The sequence below is a fragment of the Mastigoproctus giganteus genome, chromosome 1, assembly GCF_048544385.1.
Source record: "Mastigoproctus giganteus isolate SK-2022 chromosome 1, ASM4854438v1, whole genome shotgun sequence".
Taxonomy (NCBI): Eukaryota; Metazoa; Arthropoda; class Arachnida; order Uropygi; family Thelyphonidae; genus Mastigoproctus; species Mastigoproctus giganteus.
Window position 1 is genome coordinate 248,005,097 of NC_143575.1, and position 19,957 is coordinate 248,025,053.

Here is a 19,957-nt window from a genome sequence, read left to right on the forward strand (position 1 = left end):
TCTGTTAGCGGATATAGCGTGCTTTGGCTCGTGCGCGTTTATAGGCTATAAGGTTGGTCATGGTAGGATATTGGCGGAATATCCCCCACGCTTTTTTTGTGCCTTTTTGGCTGCTGTGCATTGTGAATTCCACCAAGGTTTGGGAAATGGTGGAAACCGGGTAGATGTTTTTGGGACAGCATTCGCAGCTGCTTGGACGATAATTTCTGTGATGTACGTTACTGCATCATTGATCGGCTCCTGACTGACCGTACTGAGGTCAAAATTTGCCTGATGTTGGAAGGCAGTCCAGTCAGCCTGATCAATCTTCCACCGTGGTAACCTGAAGGGAAGACATGGTCTCCCACTGTGTAACGAGGTTATCACAGGGAAGTGATCACTTCTGTATGGATTCTCCTCCACTTCCCAAGTGAGTGAAGAGAGTAGAGAAGGGGAGCAGATAGAGAGATCAATGGCAGAAAAAGTACGGGTAGGCATGTGGAAGAAGGTATTTGTTCCAATATTTAGAAGGGAAAGGTCATTGTCATTTAGCATACGCTCTATGACTCGTCCCCTTCCATTGATGTTAGCACTACCCCACAGGATGTTATGTCCATTAAAATCCCCGAGAAGTAAGAAAGGGGGAGGCAACTGCGTTACAAGATCATCAAGGTCTTCCTGGGAGATGTCAGTCCCAGGTGGCAAATAAATAGAGCACACAGTTAATAAAGATCCCACTGAAAGGCGAATTGCAACAGTCTCTATGCTGGTTGTAACTAGCAAGGGCTGAACTGGAGTCTGGTTGCCCACAAGGATAGCCACTCCTCCATGAGCAGGACCGTCCACAATTCTATCCTTTCGAAAAATTGTGATGTTATGCATGGTGGGATCATCATTTGCTTTTAGATAAGCCTCCTGCAAGCAAAAGCAAACTGGCTCGTGCTTTTGCAGGAGGGCCTTGATGTCATCAGTATTTCGCCGGAATCCATGACAATTCCACTGTAGAAATTTAGCCATTATTTTGGCTTGGTGGGTCCATCAGGCGGCTTCCGAGTTGCTGAGGGCTTACTTTTATCAGTCTTGGGTTTATCTCTTTTGGGGAAGTATGGACGCTGTCCGGTGTCCATTTCCTCCTCCACGAAGAGTTCCAAGACTGATTCGTCCGTTACCTCCTTGTTCTCTACATCCATTGTTTGTTATTATTGGTTGCTCTTTTTTACCACTTGGGGAGCACTAGGAGGTACAGATATAGGGGTAACAGCTGACTGCATTTTTTTGGTGGGCTTTTGTGAACTTAATAAATAGCATGCAATCGGCATGAATGACTCTCTTGGTGGTACAGTCATCTCTGTTTGTGTACCGATAGTGCACTTCGCAGAAACCTTCTGAGCATATGAAACCTTCCCGCTATTTATTGGTTGTATGCGTTTTCTAGCCTCTGGGTAGGAGATGTTAAGCTCCGTTTTTAACTTTTGTATCTCCTTTTCGTCCTTCCACCGCTGGCATGCTCGAGAGTATGCACGGTGCTCTCCTTGGCAGTTAATACAGTTAGGCTTAGGAGCTATACATTCCTTGCTCTCGTGATCTTTAGCACCAACATCGAGCACAGGCAGGGTTACCACGACAAGCTGTTTGTGAGTGGCTGTACTTTTGACATTTAAAACACCTCAGTGGGTTTGGAACGTAAATCCTCACTGGGCAGTTTAAGTACCCTGCCTTGATGGAACTTGGAGGCCTTGGGATGTTGAATGTTAGGATGAGAACTCGGGTAGGGACGAGATTCCCATCCTTACGCATGGATATTCGTTTGACAGCTGTTACTCCTTGTTCTTTTAATTCAGAGCAGATCTCTTCTTCAGAAACATGAAGAAGATCCCACTCTGATATGACACCTCGTGAAGAGTTCAAAGTTTTGTGAGGGGTTACAATAATGAGTATTCCCCCTATAGATGGGGCTTTCAAAATTTTTTCTGCTTGATTTGTGTTCGATGCTTCAATTAGAATATCTCCAGAACACAGCCGTTTTACGGATTTGGGTGAACCTGCCATCCCTTCTAATCCTTTCTGGATAAAGAAAGGTGACATTTTCCCTATTGACTGCTCTCCGGTGGAATGGAGAATGAGGAAAAGCGGTGTCACAGATGGTGTTTTCTCCTCAGTTCTGGCTCTTTAGTATTAGTATTAGTAACGGCCGCATGGTGCAAGAAAGCCTATGGCTTATGCTGCAGCAGCCAAAAAAAAAAAAAAAAAAAAAATCTGAACAAAACAATGATAAAAACAAAAAAACTCTTTTAGCAGAATTGCTCTCACTTTCTTCCGACGATCGATTAGGTAGGGGGGCTTGTTGGGGCCCCAGAAAAAGAGGGATTTAAATTACTCATGAGAGCAAAGAGAAAGTGTCTGATGCCTAAGTACCTCACCCACCACGGAGCCCTACGAGGGGACGCCCACTCGTGAACTAGCAGGTACTGCGTACACGAATGGGACGCCGAGTTCGCTTAGGAGCACCATACCCACATTACCAATAAGTCTTTATCCCTCCCTATGGTCCTGGGACCATAGGGAGGGAGACTTATTGGAACACAGTTGACCCTAGCAGTAAAATACCACCCGCCGATTGATCCCAGTCGGGCCGGTCCGGGACCTCCCGTCTTGTCGAAGCAGGGGTCAGGGTGAGGTCCCCCTCACCATGTACAGGTGCCCACGTCGAGGGGTGTAACGTAGGCCTTAACAGTGCCCACATGTATTACTGAAGTGGTTGTATATTTCCATCAAGAGGCAAATCATAAACGTTTTTCTACAACCAGCTGGGCTGATCAAAAATATTTGAATTGGTTCATGATTGGGAGATAACAGACTCCAAATTACACATATGAGTAGAATCTTTTGCTTGTCATTGGTCATTCTCATTAAGTTGCAGAAGTCCTTGTTGGTCATCAAGTTTTTGTGTTTCTTTGCAATTGCACTGAGTCGGTTGAGTGTGGCAAGTTTTAGATTCTCATTCATCTCGTTGTTTGGATGATTGTAAAAGTTTCGAAAGGGGGAGGGTCTTCTTTTCGAAGTCACTACTGCATGCTTCGTCACGGTCAACGCTGTCGTTGTCTTGACACATCATCTTACATATTTCAGTCGTTTTGCGAATATCCAAGTCCAATTCATACAATTTATGATCTAGTAAGAGCTTTTTATTGTAGTTGTAGACTTGACATATTTCATCTCTGACAGTATCTCTGTTTCCTCGTTGCAAAATGGAATGTGCAGCGTTACCATCTTGCGCTTGTACTCGTTGAGATCCTGAGCCAAGTCATAGTTTTGATAACGTATTATGCGTGGATACTGTCGTTTCTTGCAGATCTCGTAGCGCTGCATGTGTAATTTGCAACAAAGCATGACAGAGTAACATGATAGTATGATTGTAACAATAAAAATACTTGTATTGTTGCAATCATACTATTCAACAAATGGCTACAATCAAATGGGTAATTTAGGCTTGTTGTTTGGTTTTTAGGAGCATTAGCAACTAAGCCTATATTGCTCCGGGGATATGTGATGGTCATACCCAAATCTGTCTCTCTCTCTCTCTTTTTTTTTTTTTTTTTTTTTTTTTTGGTACAGCCTCCAAAACCAAATATAATATTTGAAATTCAAAATGCAATCTCAACATTGCATTTTGACCTTTCCGCTTCCTCCGTATTTGGTGGTCATGAGTTCGAACCCCGGTCTAATCTACACCTGGCTACGGAGGTGCCTGGCTATTGGCTTAACCTCTTCCAAACGTTGATTCGGTAGAGTAAGTAGCGGGCATGAGCATAAATTATATCGTTCATGGTTTCCGTTCTAGCTGTTTGAAATTGAGTAGCTGTCATCAAAGATGTTTACACACAAAACATCTCTCATGCGTACCTTGTACACATGCAATTTTTTTATTTTTATTTTCTTCTGGCTCCATTTTATAGCTAAATAAAAATTTTAAAATGTTAATTACTTTAAATTTTAATAAGTTTATTAAAAATTTTCTCCAGTTATAATCTAAAATTATACTGCAACAAAATATTTTAACAAATCCAGGACCAATGGGGCTAACCTATAAGGCTTACGCTTAAAAAAAAAAAAAAAAAAATTTTTTTTTACTTTTTTTTAGGAATTTTACCCTAAAAAAAGTTTAAAAGTGGGATTTAAGTTTAAATCCCTACTCTCCACCTAAGAGTGGCTAATCCTGATTGAAGAAGACTTAGAAATTCCCCCAGTCAGAGATCAAAATGGAAAATTTTATGAAATGCTCATTAATATGCTATCTTATATTAAATTGTCTTGTGTTTTGGACGCAGAGTTTTTGCGTCTTTTTCTGGAGACTTGTTTCAGGTTTTTGCCTGGCCGAGTGGGAGAGATGGACCTCCCCTCTCCCACTTTGAACTCTGTCCGGGTTGCCTGAAATGATTTTCTGTGTTAAATTGTATGTATTTTGTAAATACTGTAATTATCTTGTTAATATCATGGTGCTTTTGTTTGATTTGTTGTTTGCTCTCAGAATTGAGAGTAACTGATTTTATTGTGTTTTAAATCAGCAGTTAATCTTAAATGTTTATATTGTACATTACTTGTGTAGTTAGCTCATTATTATGTTGAAGAGACAGTTTTTCTCTTCTTGCGTTGTCTGTTTGGCTCTGAGGAGTGGGATGGACCTCTCCCTGCTCCCTCAGATCCAACCTTCAGTTGGCTGTTCTGGTTGAGTGAGATGATTTTCCTCTCTAGCCTGTCTTACTGCTGGCTGCTTTTCTTGCTGCTTGTGTTTTGATTTAATTTTGTTTTCCTGCGGGGCTGATTATTTGTTGTATTTTTCTTTCCTGCCTGATTGCAGCTGCAATCAGTTGGGTTTTTGCTAGTACCATATAGTTCTTAGTCTAGCATTTTTTGTTGTAAATGGGTTTTGGTTCTGAGGGGTGGGATGGACCTCTCCCCGCCCTCTCAGATCCAATTGCTTTGTTGGCAATTGACATCCTTTTTTTTTTTTTTTTTTTTTTTTTTTAATGCTTACCTATGCATTATTGTTAATTCTACGTGTCTTGTTATTTGAAACAAGTTTTGTTTTTCGCAGCTTGTGGTAGCAGCTTTGCACTTGCTGGTTATGTACATATGTTTATAGATTAGATTACTTGTGCAGAGACATCTTCTCTGCATATTAATTAATTATTGTTTAATACTTAACTTATTATTTTGATCTGTTATACTTAGATTTAAATTTAGAATTGCTTTTGATTCGGTTAACTAATTTATTTGTACAGTATCTATTGGTTTTGCCTTTGGCATATATTTGCCTTGGGTGAGTGCTGTTTGTCTCTTTGTGTTTTGTATATATGTTTCTACATTTCTTCTGGATGACTATTTCTGTTAATTTCTTGGTTGACTAATTTTCAGCCAAGATTTTAATTACTTTGTAAATATTGTATATTTTACTCTCTGCTTATGCAGTGTAATTTGTTAATATGTTTACTGCTATGTTTCATATCGGTGACATAAGTATTTATTATTTATCTTAATTTATTCTTTTTTTTTTTAAGTGGCTATCTAATAGCCACTTGTACATTACCTATGTTCTTTCCTTGAGACTTTTCTTTTTCCCCTTGTCGGTGCAAGTTGGGCTTCCTTCCCGGCTTGGGGAATCTTTCTTTCAAATGTACAAGCCTTCAGGCTTCAAACTTTTACCTCTTCAAGCTCTCTCGCTTGTTAGATTTTCCAACTAGTGTTTTCCTCTTTCCTGTTTCTTCTTTTCCTGAGAGAGTGTTTTGCTCTCATTTCTTCTTCTACTTTCTTTTCTCCTACTTTATCCTCCCTATTCATTATTTACTATAACCGGGATTCCACTTGTTGGAATCCCACTAAGTGTAATTTAGATAGTTCCTGGAGCGCCTCCACGTGGCTAGGGACGGGAGTCGGGACGCAGGTAGCTTGCTCCCTGCCTCCCGGCTGCTAAGACTCCAGGGCCGGCAAACAACAACCATCACAACACACATATATACTTACACACACACACACTTACACACACTTGCCGGCTATAAATAACCTACAGATGCTACAGCGGTATATAGGGGTAACCCTGGAGGCCGCAATCAATACAAGAATACCTTGTCCCTTGTCCCTTATATTTAATAATCATGTTTTTTTTTTTATGAGAACCCCAAACATGAGAGGTATTAGAACCTATAGTACTTAGTACCGTGCTTGGGTTGGAGGTTGAGAAGACAAAAGAAGATATTTGTTGATATTGGACTTGAACTTCTGTAGATTGTAATTTTCAGGAAATAGCAAAATACGTAGCACTGTATTAGAAATCTGTTAGATTAGTATAGTATTATCAATTAATCAGTAAAATTTATTAAATTTCATTATTAATTAAATTATACTTTAACGGAATAATGACCCAGACTAGAGCAGCAAAGCAGGAAGCACAACGTAACAAGAGTGCTGTGGCTTGTGGGAGAACCGAAGGGGGTGATTCTCCAATGCATCACTTGGCTAGAACTGATCTAGCCAAGGAGAATGTCTTTGTGTTTGTAAGTGCAGAGACTGTGAAGAAATTAGGAGCCAACTTAGCGTTTGAGGTGTAGGATACCTGCCCTTGAAGATATTAATGAGGGGCCCATCAAGCTCAGTTGCCTAACTCAATGCCAGAGCTCACTCCTGTGCATCAGGCAACACAGCAGCAATCTCCAAGGCAGAATGCACTAGTCCCACAGGAACTAGTTATTCTTGGTGACTCTAATGTCAAGGAGACGGGGAATATATTGTGCAAAAAACAATAGGTGAAACAGGACCAAGATATATATGCCAGGAGTGAAAATTGATGACGTTGTAGGACAGATATACCTTTAAGGGCAGAAAAGGGTGATATTGTTGTACACGTTGGAACTAATGACCTTAAGAGATCTGCAGATTTACTTAACAAGTACAGGTCAATGCTAAAAAAAAGTCCCAATTAAGGTTAAATTTGAAAGTGTCTACAATTCTGCCCAGACACGATAGGAGGGAGTATATGATGAGAGCATTGTCAATCAATTCGGCCCTGGAGAGATAGTGGAAGGCTCATGGGGTAGAATTTTTTTTTCAGCTTGGTCTGTGCTTGCTAACAGGAGAGACTGCTTCTACAGGGATGGGATACACTTAAATAGAAAGGATGCAAGAATATTTGTTGACACTATCAAGGCAGTGTTAGGTGTTTCGGAAAACTGCTAGCTTGGGGGATTCACAGACTAAAAGATTAACAGTAGCCGCAGGCAGAGGCGAAAGTGATTCTTGCACTTTTTTTTTTTTTTTTTTTTTATGTGAACCCCAAACACGAGAGGTATTAGAACTTATAGTACTTAGTACCGTGCTTGGGTTGGAGATTGAGAAGACGAAAGAAGATATTTGTTGACATTGGACTTGAACTTCTGTAGATTGTAATTTTCAGGAAATACGTATGAAGGAAGGTTGTTCCAGAAAACGGCAGTTGAATGAATAAATGAGGAAGATGAAAAGTTGGTTTGTGGGTTTGAAGTTGGACAGTAAATGGATGTTGGCTTGTGGCGGCACGTGTTCGGACTGTTTTGAAAGAGACAGCGGGAATTATAGAAGCTAATTCAGAAGAACAGTGCCCATGGAAGTATCTGTAGAAGAGGCATGCAGCAGAAACAGTGCGTCTATGAGACAGCGAGTGGAGAGACTCTGTTAGAGATGAATCATTAATTAACCTAACTGCCCTCTTCTGAATGGAATCAAGAAGCCTGAGAGAGGTTTTGGGGGCACCACCCCAGATGTGGGAACAATATTCCATGGCAGGGCTGATTTGCGATTTATACAGAGTGAGCAGCTGTTTGGAAGAAAAGTAACGCCGAGAGCGAAAGAGAAAACCAAGTTTTTTAGATGCAGAGGAAGCAATATTTGTAATGTGCTTGTGCCAAGAGAGATTAGAAGTCAGGGTAATCCCCAAAAGAGATATATCCTTTTGCCTAGAAATTGGAGTGTCACTAAAGATAAGCATAGGAGCAGAAGAATCCTTTTTGCGAGATATAAGACAAGACTGAGTTTTAGAAGGGTTGAAATCAACTAAGTTGTCTTTGCCCCACTGGAGAATTACCTGAAGATCGGAATTTAAGGAATTGGTAGCAGATTTTCGAGAAGTTGAGGCTGATTGAGCAGGACAAGGTTTCTCAAAATGGAAAGTTGAATGCAATGTGCTATCATCGGCAAAACTATGGAAAGGATTTCCAGTCAATGGAAGAAGGTCATTTGATATACAAGAGGAAAAGCGTGGGGGAAAGAACTGAACCTTGGGGGACACCGGCATTAGTGGAGAAGTTAGAAGACAGAGAGCCATCAACCATCACCCTCAGTGAGCGATCAGAGAGAAAACTGGATAACCAATTACTAAAAACAGTTGGCAAACCATAAGATGGAAGCTTGTTTAGAAGAACTTTATGCCAAACACGATCAAAAGCCTTTGAGATGTCAAGAGCAACTACTTGTGTTTCACCGAACCTTTCCATTGAATTAGTCCATAAATGGGTAACATAAGCCAGAATATCACCAGTGGATCGACACTGACGGAATCCATACTGGCGATCGTTGATCAGACGGAAGGTTTCTAGGTAGTTTAAGAGTTGGCAGTTAATTGATTTCTCCATTACTTTAGAAAGAGTAGAAGTAATTGCAATGGGACGATAATTGGATGGGAGGGATTTGTCACCCTTTTTAGGAACTGGCTGGATATGAGCAAATTTCCAAGCAGAAGGAAAAACACCTTTAGAATAAGAAAGTGAAAAAAGGCGGCAAAGAATAGGAGTAAGTTCAGGAGCACAGGTTTTGAGAACAAGTGGAGAAATACCATCAGGACCTGGAGCTTTCTTAGCATCGAGATTCATCAAAATCCTTCTGATATCCTTTTGACAGAAGACCACAGGAGGCATTGAATGGAGTGTGTTGGGAATGGTGGGAGGTGTTTTACCAAGATCATTAATACATGAGCTGGAAGAAAAATGGGATGCTAGCAGGTCAGCTTTATCCTTGGCTGAAGTGACAACAGAACCATCTGGTTTGGACAGAGGTGGGAGCAGAGATGGGCAAAAGTTGCGGCCAATAGCTTTGGCAAGAGACCAGAATGCCCGGCTGCCATTAGGGCAAGAAGCAAGTTTTCTACTCTTAGCCTGTTCAAACTCTAGTTTGGACTGATTAATAACTGCTTTACAATTGTTGCGAGCTTTGGCGTAGGCAGAAAATGAAACTGAAGAATTAGAAACAAGCCAATTACGATATGCAACATTCTTCTCTTGGACAGCCTTAGCACATTTATTGGAAAACCAAGGTTTAGATAAAGGACGAGATTTTAAAGTGGAGTGTGGGATAAAGGATTCCATTCCTGCAAGAATAATTTCACTGACACGATCTGAGCAAACGTTGACATCAGAACTTTTGAAACAGTAATCCGACCAAGGAAAAGAAGAAAAGAAGTCTTGCAGGTCATCCCATTTTGCATTCTTGTAATGCCAAACAACACGAGGTTGGGAATAGCCATGAGATAAAGGTTCCATTGGAGAAGAGACAATCACCAAGTTGTGATCTGAAGTGCCTAAAGGAGTTCTCACTTTGACCATGTACTTAGAAGGGTTGTTTGTGAGAAAAAGATCAAGCGTATTGGCTGTATGATTAGGATTGTCCATACAAGCACTGCTTCTATTGTAATGAGCAACAGCCTATAGAACAAGTTGCTGGGGATTTCAACAGCTGCTGGGAGTCATCATGAAACAAGTAAATACATGGGCTGTGTTAGGGTAACTAAGAGTAAGAACAGGTGCACATATACTTGCATGTACACCAATGCTGAAAGTAGAGTAAATAAATTTGATGTGCTGATCAAGACATCAAAGTCAGATATTGTTTGGATATCAGAGACATGGTGTCACATAGATATAAGCAGTGCAGAATTGGAATTTGGGGAGTACAATGTGTACAGAAAGGATAAACAGGATAGGAAGGGAGGAGGGGTTATGCTATTAGTTAAGAAATACATAAAATCTAAGGAAGTGCATCTAGTTGACATGGGTGGACAGTGCAATGTTGAGTCAGTTTGGTGTGACATAAGCACTGGTAAAGCAATATTGAGAGTAGGAGTGTGTTATAGGCCTAATGAATCTGGTGAGTACAATGAACATTTGTGCAGAGAAATAGAGTGGGCCAGTAAATCAGATCAGTGAATATCTTGTAATTGGGCATTTTAACTTTCCAGATATTGACTGGAACTTGTGGATTGGTCACTCGCACTCTAGCAAGACTTTTGTGGATTTATTGGAGGATTGTTTTCTACAGCAACATGTTCAAAGGGCAACCAGAGGGAGTAATACTCTTGATCTGATTATCAGTAGTGATTATTCATGCATTAAGAATCTGCATATAAAGGAACCACTAAGTGACAGTGATCACAGTGTACTGATATGGGATTTACTTAAAGATGTAACTACCATCAAGGGTAAAGGAAAGGGTTTTTGCTTTCATAAAGGTGATTACAGTGGTCTGAAACAGTTTTTAAATTCTATACAGTGGGATCAACTGATGTTACCAACAGTGAATTCTAAATGGGAAGCCTTCAAGGACTTAAATCTTGGAGACTACTGGCTTTTCATGTCAACTAAGAAATACTGTTCAACATTCAGGCCTCAATGGATGTCAAATGAATTAATGAAGCTTGTGGCAGAGAAGAAAAGTGCATGGGATGTACATAAATTATCAGGCGACACATAAGCCTACGACAGATATAAGCTAGTCTGTAATCAAGTCACAAGGGAGGTTAGGCAGATTATGAGAAATCTTTGGCAAAGGATGCAAAAACAACAGCAAAGAGTTCTTTACTTATGTAAACTCTAGAAGGAAGGGGATGAATCAGATTGATCCACTTAACATAGAAGGTTCGACTACTGATGATCCTGCTCGAGTAGCTGATAAACTGAATGAGTATTTTACATCTACGTTCACATGAGGAGTTATTCAGGAGGGGAATGCCAGACGTTTGTCAAACTCCAATAGGGAGCTAAGTGATTTTGTAATAACTGAGAGCAAAGTGGAGGAGAAATTGTTGAAGTTAAATTAAAAATTGCACCAGGGGTGGATGGAATCTATCCAGTTATATTGAAGGAGGCAGCGAGCAAAGTTAGCAAACCTTAGCCATAATTATGAGAGCATCCTTAGGTTCAGGGGAGGTCCCCATGGACTGGAGATAGGCAAATGTATCCCCAATTCACAAAGGGATTCTAAGGGTGATACAAATAATTATAGACCTGTTAGTTTATCTTCTGTTCTGGGGAAAATAATGGAGTCACTGGTTAAAGAGGTAATGCAGGATCACCTACACAAGACTGCAGTAATAGTGCACACACAACATGGATTTGTTAAGGGTCTTGTCTGACCAATTTTATTTGATACTACAATGTGGCCACAAAGGAACTGGATGCAAAGAATAATTTTGATATCATATACTTGGATTTCAGGAAAGCTTTTGATACTGTTGCACATGGAAGACTGCTGTACAAATTGGAGCGGTATGGCATTAAGGGCTAGTTACTGCAATGGATAAAGCGACGGTTGAGTGGGAGATGGCAGAGAGTGGTAATAAATGGACATTGATCTACATGAATTAAAATGTTATTTGTTGAGTCCCCTGGGGTTTGGCGGCTGGGCCCATTGTTGTTTTGTGTATTATCAATGATATCGATGAAGGTATATCATGCTTAATCTCCAAGTTTGCAGACAATACAAGGGTTGGCAGGGTTGTTAATGACACTAAAGACAGTATGCTACTGCAACAGGATCTAGAAAAGTTAGGCAGATGGGCTGAGAAGTGGCCACTGAAGTTTAATATTGACAAATGCAAAGTACTGCGTATGGGCAGCAGTATCCCAAGAGAAACGTACCAATTGTGTGGTACTACAACTCAAGGGGTTAGAGAATGAAAAAGAGCTGGGGTAATTGTGCAGTGAGATATGAAGTTTTCTGAGCAGTGCAGATGGGCTGCCAGAGCATGTCATGGAGTTTTGTCAATGATATACAAGAATTTTGCTAGCAGAGATAAGGAAGTGATTATCTCCTTGTATAAGGCAATGGTCAGGTCACACCGTGAGTACTGCATACAGGTACGGAGGCCTCAGTTTAGGATGGACAGAGTTGCTAGAACTCACCAATCTTGTTGCTCTTCTCCACAGAGAAGAGCAACAAGATTGGTGAGAGGAACAAAGGGGGTGCGCTTATGAAGAAAGGATTAAGTTCTGCATATTGCAGCAGCTGGAGACTAGGCAGTGGCGAGGTGATTTGATTAAGGTGTATAAGGTCTTGAACGGTTTGAGCAGGCTCAATGCAGTTGGGATTCTTCTGCTTGCTCAGATTAAGAGCCTGAGGGGTCATAGATTTAAAATGAGGAAAGACAGTTGTAGAATAGATATGCAGAAGTTTACCTTTAGCCAGCAGTAGTTGATTGCTGGAACAGACTTCCATCTGTTGTTGTGGAAGTTGATAGCTTAAATAAATTCAAGGTAGAACTAGACAAAGATTTGGAACAAATGGATCAGTTAAATGGGAATTTTTTTTTCTTTTTTGGTTGATGCTATATAAGCTTGCTTTCTTGCATCATGTGCCTCTACTAATGCTAATACTAAAAATACTGACACACCATGTGCCTTTGCTGTCCATTTACACTTCATGTCTGATTGTATTGTAATCATTATTTAATACTATCTTAGTTGTCATTTTCAGATCATGTAACTATTCCAAATAATCTTAAAATCATTAACGAACTTTGACACCTTCACTTGTTCTCCCTCGTCACTTACACTTCAAAAAATGCCCATTTATGACTATCCTCATCTTCTGTTCTTCAGCCAACTCCTAATCCACTAAACAATGTTCGCAGTAACTCAACTGCTACAGTTTACCCAATAACCTCTTATGGCAGGACTGCATCATAAACTTTATTAAATATTAATGCATTAAAGTCTAAATATAAAATGTCAAAGTGGTTTTTTTGTTGTTGTTTTTTTATATTCATTTGTTTTATGAGCCCACCACAATAGTGAACTGGGCAAGACTTCCCCTTCACAAACTCATGTTCCAATCACTTGGATTCCATCCTTATTGAGTTGGTCCCATATGATGTTATTAAACATAGATTCTATGATCTTGCCCACCATGCTAATATTTGTAAAGTTTTTAATGCTAAAGTCTGATGTTTCCATTGTATAGTACATATCTGAGTTTAATCAGTAATATGACTGACAGACTTAATTCCAATTATAACAATTTACTGACTGGTTTTAACTAGTATTCAAAAAAATTATTTCAAACTACATGCAGAGATACAAATTATTAACTAGTGTAATTTTATTTTACCCAAATTCATCAAATCAGCAAATAAATATTAAAATATTCAAAATGAAATATATTAATGCATAATGGATGGTATTATCAGTGAAGATTAAATTTACCAGTTTCACAAACTAATTGGTAAACTACTGTATACCAACACATATCATTATATTGATGTAGACTTTTTCATAGAAATTAGAGAAAATTTTTGCAAAGCCTTTAATATAAACTATTATTTTCGAAGTTATTTCATTAAACATTAGCTTATTTTCTCTATACATATTGATGCTTTTTTTATCCAAAAAGTATACAAAGCAGAACAGAACTACTTACCTTAGATGATGCGTCAACTGAAAATGTTTTCTCAATATTTGAAAAATGAACCTAAAGAAATTTTTTAATAGTAGAAATTAGAATATCAAACTGACAAGCTTAATAATAAATTTAAAATTGTCCAATATTACAAATTTACATCTTGTAAAAACAAGATGTGCTGTGACACTTTGGTAATGTTATTATTTTCTAAGTTATTTCATTATTTATTAAATTGATAATTAATGAAATTTAAGAAACAAGATTCAAAAAAAAAAAAAAAAAAATTCAACTGAAGACAATGATAATGTACAACACAGGTAAATATACAGCCATGTGTGAGAGAGAGAGGAACAAAAACTAGTTATGGGGAACAGTTTATCAGAGACTTGAATTAACCTGTGGGCACAATGCTGATATTGTTGTTATGATGGAGTTTAACGACACATAGCCTGCCAGGCCCATATTGTGTCTTCCTAATAGTTAATAATGAAATACTGACTTTATTTAAAATAGTTGTTATATTTTATGATATATTCCTAAGCAGTTTAGAAAGGTAAACAGTTCCATTTTATTAGGATCATCTCCAAGAAAAATAATGTTAGTGATGACTCTGCATTAGCAGCTGATTTAAAAGTGTTTGAACAAAGAAACTGGGGGCAGTCCACTAACAAATGGCAAACAGTCAGTTGTACATGACATGTGCATTGGGGAGCACTGTCATTCATTAATAGATATAGATGAATGAGGTGAGTATGCCCAATCCTTAGCCTTGCCAGAATTATTTCTTCTCACCTGCTTTTCCGGAAGCTGGAGAGCCACATATTTGGGTCTGGTTTTATTTGTTAGAGTTTGTTTCCCGAATAACCTCTCCAGATTAGTGACCAGCTATTGTAACATGCTTTGTGAATGATGGGTTTGAAATCGGTATATGAAACTTGACAAGTCGGTAAAATATAAGTGTTTGGCTGCAAGATCAGCTTTTTCATTTCCTGCCATCTCAGAATGCCCTGGAATCCAGCAGAATATCACAGTTTGATTTCTCTCATTACAAGCAATTAACTTAGAATGAATTTGCTTTATTACAGGATAAGAGGGGTTGATATAACTATATAGCAGAGTCAGCACTGAGTGAGTCAGTGTATATTAAAGCAGGCATAATTGTGGAAGTTGATCACATTACTGAACATTTGTTCAGTAATGTGACCCAGAGCCAAGTTTATGGTGTAGAGTTCAGCAGTAAAGATACTGCATTCTACAGGTAATGAGACAGAAGTGGTGAATGACGGGAAGATTGCCGCAGCATCTACTTGGGTCTCAATCAGTGCCCCATGCCGTGGATGACACACACCGGAGGATATTAACTTCTTCAAACAGACAGTTCAAAGATAGGCTACATGTGCTTGAAAGTTTAGTTTCCTATCTAGCACCAGGCCAAGAAAACGACAGCATGAGCAAGAGGAATTTAAACATTATTTGATCTTTGGCTCAGGATCAGGATGAAGTGACCATAATTTGCAGAGTGAGTAGTGGTGGATTTCTGCTCAACAAGACAGTATCCATTACGTAAGGTCCAGGATTCTATTCTGGCAAGAGCAATTTGTAACCGTCTTTCAACATACTTTGTGACTGTCAGGATATGGTGAGGTCATCTGCATACATATATATTTGAATGGTTTTTGGAAGATCTTCCAATATATTATTGACCTGAATCGCAAATAGGATAGCACTCAATGTGGAACCGTGCGGGACACGTCTTCTTGAATGTGTGATACTGACAGCATGTTTCGATAGCAGACTTGAAAGGTGCACAATTTTAAAAAGTTCTGAATTATTTGAGGAAGGTAGCCTCTCAGTCCCAACTGATGCATATCTTTGATAATACCATGATGCCAAGTGGTATCGAATGCTTTGTTAATATCTAGGTTGACATTACTAGATGCTGTTTCATGATGAAGGCATTTCATATGTTGAATTCAATTTTTACAAGTAAATCTAGGGTAGGATAGATCTGTTTTCACAGAAGCCATATTGGTGATCAGAAAGATTTTGGGAATCTAGAATCCAGGTGGACCTCTTATGCACCATGCTTTCAAACTGGCCAAACAGCTTGTTAATGACATCAATCTGTAATTCTGGACTAGAGTGGGATCTTTGCCTGGTTCTGGCATAGCACAGATATAAGAATGCCGCCATGACAGAAGATATGTATTTTCTGAAAGATACGAGATTGCAGCGGTAGAAATTTCCCATTGAGAGCTTGCATTTTTTCCAGATAATTCAAGTGTTAGTATTTTTGTTAATAGATGAGGCAAAGTTAATCCAGGATTCATGTTTTGCTTTTTTTCTAATTTGTCTTGCTTTAGCACTGAGCTTTTTGTAAACAATTAGGTTGGTAGTAGTTGGGAATTTATGAAAGTAGTTCCAAACTCGGTTTTTATCACATCTCATTTTGGAGCATTCTTCATTCCACCACTGATTTTGGTGTATACGCTTGCACTGGTTGAATTTAAAATAATATAATGTGGTCAGTTACGTCATCAAAATTGTGTTGCTGTACATACTGCTTTTCAAGTATGACACAAGTGGAATAGGTTTTCCAGTCTGCTTTGTGGAAGTTCCAAGAAGTATGGCTTTTAGGATATGACACAACCTGTGTTTGAACTGAACTGATGGTAGGAAATTGGCCATGGAATGGTCAGTGCTGAATGATCCATTCCACACTGACCACTGACCATTCCATGCTTGGAAAAAGAGATGCTAAACAGATGGATAGGTCTATGGCTGATGTAGTACCTGTAGGTAGTTGAACATGAGTTGGAGAGCCAGAATTTAACAGAGGTCAGGTTATGGTTATCCAGGAATGTTCCGATTAATTGGCCTCTCCCATCCATGGTGGAAGATCCCCAAAATGGATGGCGACCATCCATTTTGGAAATCACCAAGTAAACAGACAGGAGGTGGAAGTGGAGTGATAAGACTGTCAAGTTCAGTCTGGGAGCAAGGATAATTCGGTTATTATAATTGGAGGCAAGGGTTAACAATATTTCTATTGCTATCCGAACTGCTACAACTTCTAAGGTTGTAGATGTCTTGAGGGTAAATCTAGGGTAGGGTAAATCTGTTTAACTACCCCACCATGAGCAGGAGATTCAGAAACCCTGTCTCACCTAAACATAGTATAATTTTTGAATCTGAGAGAAACATGTAGTGATAGAAAGGTTTCCTGTAAGCACACACCTACTGCATTAGTTTGAATTAGTAAATCATTCAGGTCATCTACAGTATATTACTGGGTAATCCTCTATTATGCAGTAATATACCGTAGATGTATATTACCTCTACAGTTCCATTGTAGGAATTTATTCATTGGTTGGGTTTGATTGAGGAAGATTGATCTGACTGATTTTTCTGAGAAGGTTTCTGTCTGCTTAGTTTTGGTTTTTCATTTCTGGGAAATGATTGGATGTTCTGTATCCATGATATCATTAGCATGTAACTCTAGTACTGTGTCGTCATCCTCTGACTGAACAATAGTTTCCATGTTGCTATTTCGTGGCTTCACTTTCTTCTGATAGTAGTAGTAGTAATGTAGACATGTGATGCAAGAAAGCAAGCATGTGATCTTATGTAGCATCAGTCAAAAAAAAAAAACAATTTCACACATCCATTCCCTCTAAAAGTATGTCCAGTTCCTCCTTGAATTTATTTAAGCTATCAACTTCCACAATGACAGATGGAAGTTTGTTCCAGCAATTAACTACTCTTGAAAATCAATAGTTGATTTTGTTGTTTCGGGCAGGGTTGAGATAGCATCAGTTGGGATACTGATCGGCGTATTGCTGGTTTCATTGACTGTAGGTTTCTTATTGCATGATAACACAGTTTTGGCCCAGGTGGCAAAGGAAATGCTCGGTTCTACATAGACATCTGTTTGAGTTGCAGCTAAGTGGCTGCATCTGGCTGATGCGTATGATCGGCTAGGCATGGTTAGTAGCACTTGCTTTCTTGCTTCAGGGTATGTGACTTTATGCTCCACTTTATATTGCTGGATTGTTTTGCCTGTTTTCCAAAGGTCACATGCTTTAGAAAAATGTTGGATGGTTTCTCTTACAGTTTGGGAAAATAGGAGTGGAAGCTGTACACAGTCTTCTTGAGAATGCTCTTTGGAGCCACAAAAAGGACACACAGCATCTCCTTGGCATGCTGTCTGAGAATGGCCGTACTTCTGACACTTAAAGCAGCAAATGGAATTCGGGATGTAAGGCCGAATCTTGCAGTTTAAGTAACCTGCTTTAACAGAAGATGAAAGAGTCAGAGTACTAAATGTCAAAATGATGGACCTGGTTGGTAGTAGGTTGCCATATTTTTTGGTCGTGATTCTCCATGCACGAGTCACTTTTTGTTCACTAAGCTCTTGTATTATTTCTTGTTCAGAGACAGTAAGTCCCATTCACTGATAATGCCTTTAGAAGTGTTCAGAGTGTTATGAGGCATAACTGACACTGGAATACTGTTAAATGTTGTCAATTTTAAGTTTTCCTGAATGGCTTGGCTTGAAAGCCCCAATTAGAAGGTCTCCAGATAAGAAATGCTTCATTTTAGGGGATCCAACAACCAATTCTAAACATTTCTGTATCAGAAAAGGTGATAGCTTGCTAACTTTTTTTTTTTTTTTTTTGTTAGTTGTTGGCGCATCGGCTTCTGTGGCCATAATGCACCTCCCAAGGTTTTTGCACTACTCTGATCCAAGCCCGAGGTGGGATTCGAACCCACGACCTTTGGGTTGCCAGGCAGGCACTTTACCCATCTGGCTAGCCCAGTCGGCCGCTTGCTGACAGATTGTGTGGACAGTAAGTGCATTATAAGAAATGCTGGCACATCTGAAATCTGTTTTTCCATCTATTGGACGATTTGACTCACGTTCTGAGACAGAGTTAACAACTTTGCCGCCTGTGGGCTCTAGTGATGGATATTCATTGCAATCCATCATTGCTCCTTTTAGCCCTGGAAGAAGGAATTCCTTCTCCCAGTTACCAGCCCTGCCAAGTGGCGGCAGGAGCAGTGCCAACCAGTGACCAAGCGATCAGCAGAAGAGAGCAATATGTTGCTAGCGATAGCAGTAACGTTGCTAGCACAATGCTGATAGCAATATAGAGAAGAGCCATGGAGTTACAAAAATATTTATCTATCAATCCTTTTCTATATATATTGCTATCATTGCTGATAGCAATATCAAGAAGGATGGGTGAAATAACAGGATGTTGGCCAGGAACAAAAGTAGATGACACTGAAGTGAAGAGCACATCTTTTAAGGGCACAAAAAAATGATATTGTTGTACACGTTGGCACTAATGACTTTAAGAGAAGATCTGCAGACTGACTTACTTAACAAGTACAAGGCAATCTTGAGAAAAAGTCACAAGTTAGTATTAAAATTGAGAGTATCTGCAATTCTGCCAGACACGATGGGGGGGGGGTATATTATGAAAACCTTTTCAATCAATTCAGCCCTGGAGAGATTGTGCAAGGCTCATGGGACAGAATTTTTCTCGGTGTGGTCTGTGCTTGTTAACAGGAGAGACTACTTTTACAGGGACAATATATACTTAAATAAAAAGGGTGCAAGAATATTTGCTAATGCTATCAAGGCAGTGTTAGGTTGGTTGGAAAACTGTTAGCTAGCTTCCTGAAGCACTTGAAATATTTCCACCAAAATTTCAAATTTAAAAATGATGCACCCAAAGTGATGAAATTTGTGCTACCTCAGCATTTATAAGAGCATCATTTTCAATGCCAACTTATGCACCATGTGGTAAGATGCTGTTGTTGTTGTTGTTGTTTGGTTTTTCAGGAGCATTAGCAACTAAGGCCATATTGCTCCGGGAATATGTGGTGGTCATTCCCTGACCTTTCCGCATCCTCCGTATTTGGTGGTGACGGGCTTGAACCCCGGTCTAATCAAGAAGCGTGTGCTATGCACTGCTGCTCCTTCCCACCTGGCTACGGAGGCGCTGTGGTAAGATGCAGTCAAAGTAATTCTTCACTGAGCAAAAGAACAATCTTCTTTTGTTTTAGACTCTCCATGGCCTTAGAGGTAGAAATGCTGGTTAATCTTTAGAATATGATATGCTATCCCATGGATCATTGTGGGACAGCCTATTACCACCAAATGATCAATCTCCTTTTTTAATACCCTTGCTACTCCAGGTTTTAGGTCAACCATAACAGGTCCATTAAGAACACTTAAGTGTGAGGCATTTTTTAAAGGAGTCCCACATGCCTT

The 19,957-nt window shown here is 39.4% G+C and overlaps 1 protein-coding gene across 1 annotated transcript in view; it reads right to left on the reverse strand.

The window, feature by feature from the left end:
• Window positions 1-19,957, reverse strand: part of LOC150091735 (motile sperm domain-containing protein 2-like) — a 167,708-nt gene that overhangs the window by 57,537 nt on the left and 90,214 nt on the right. The window contains exon 11 of the mRNA XM_090369523.1: window positions 13,693-13,743. Coding sequence (XP_090225649.1) covers window positions 13,693-13,743 — 51 coding nt within the window. The remainder of the gene's footprint in view (window positions 1-13,692; window positions 13,744-19,957) is intronic.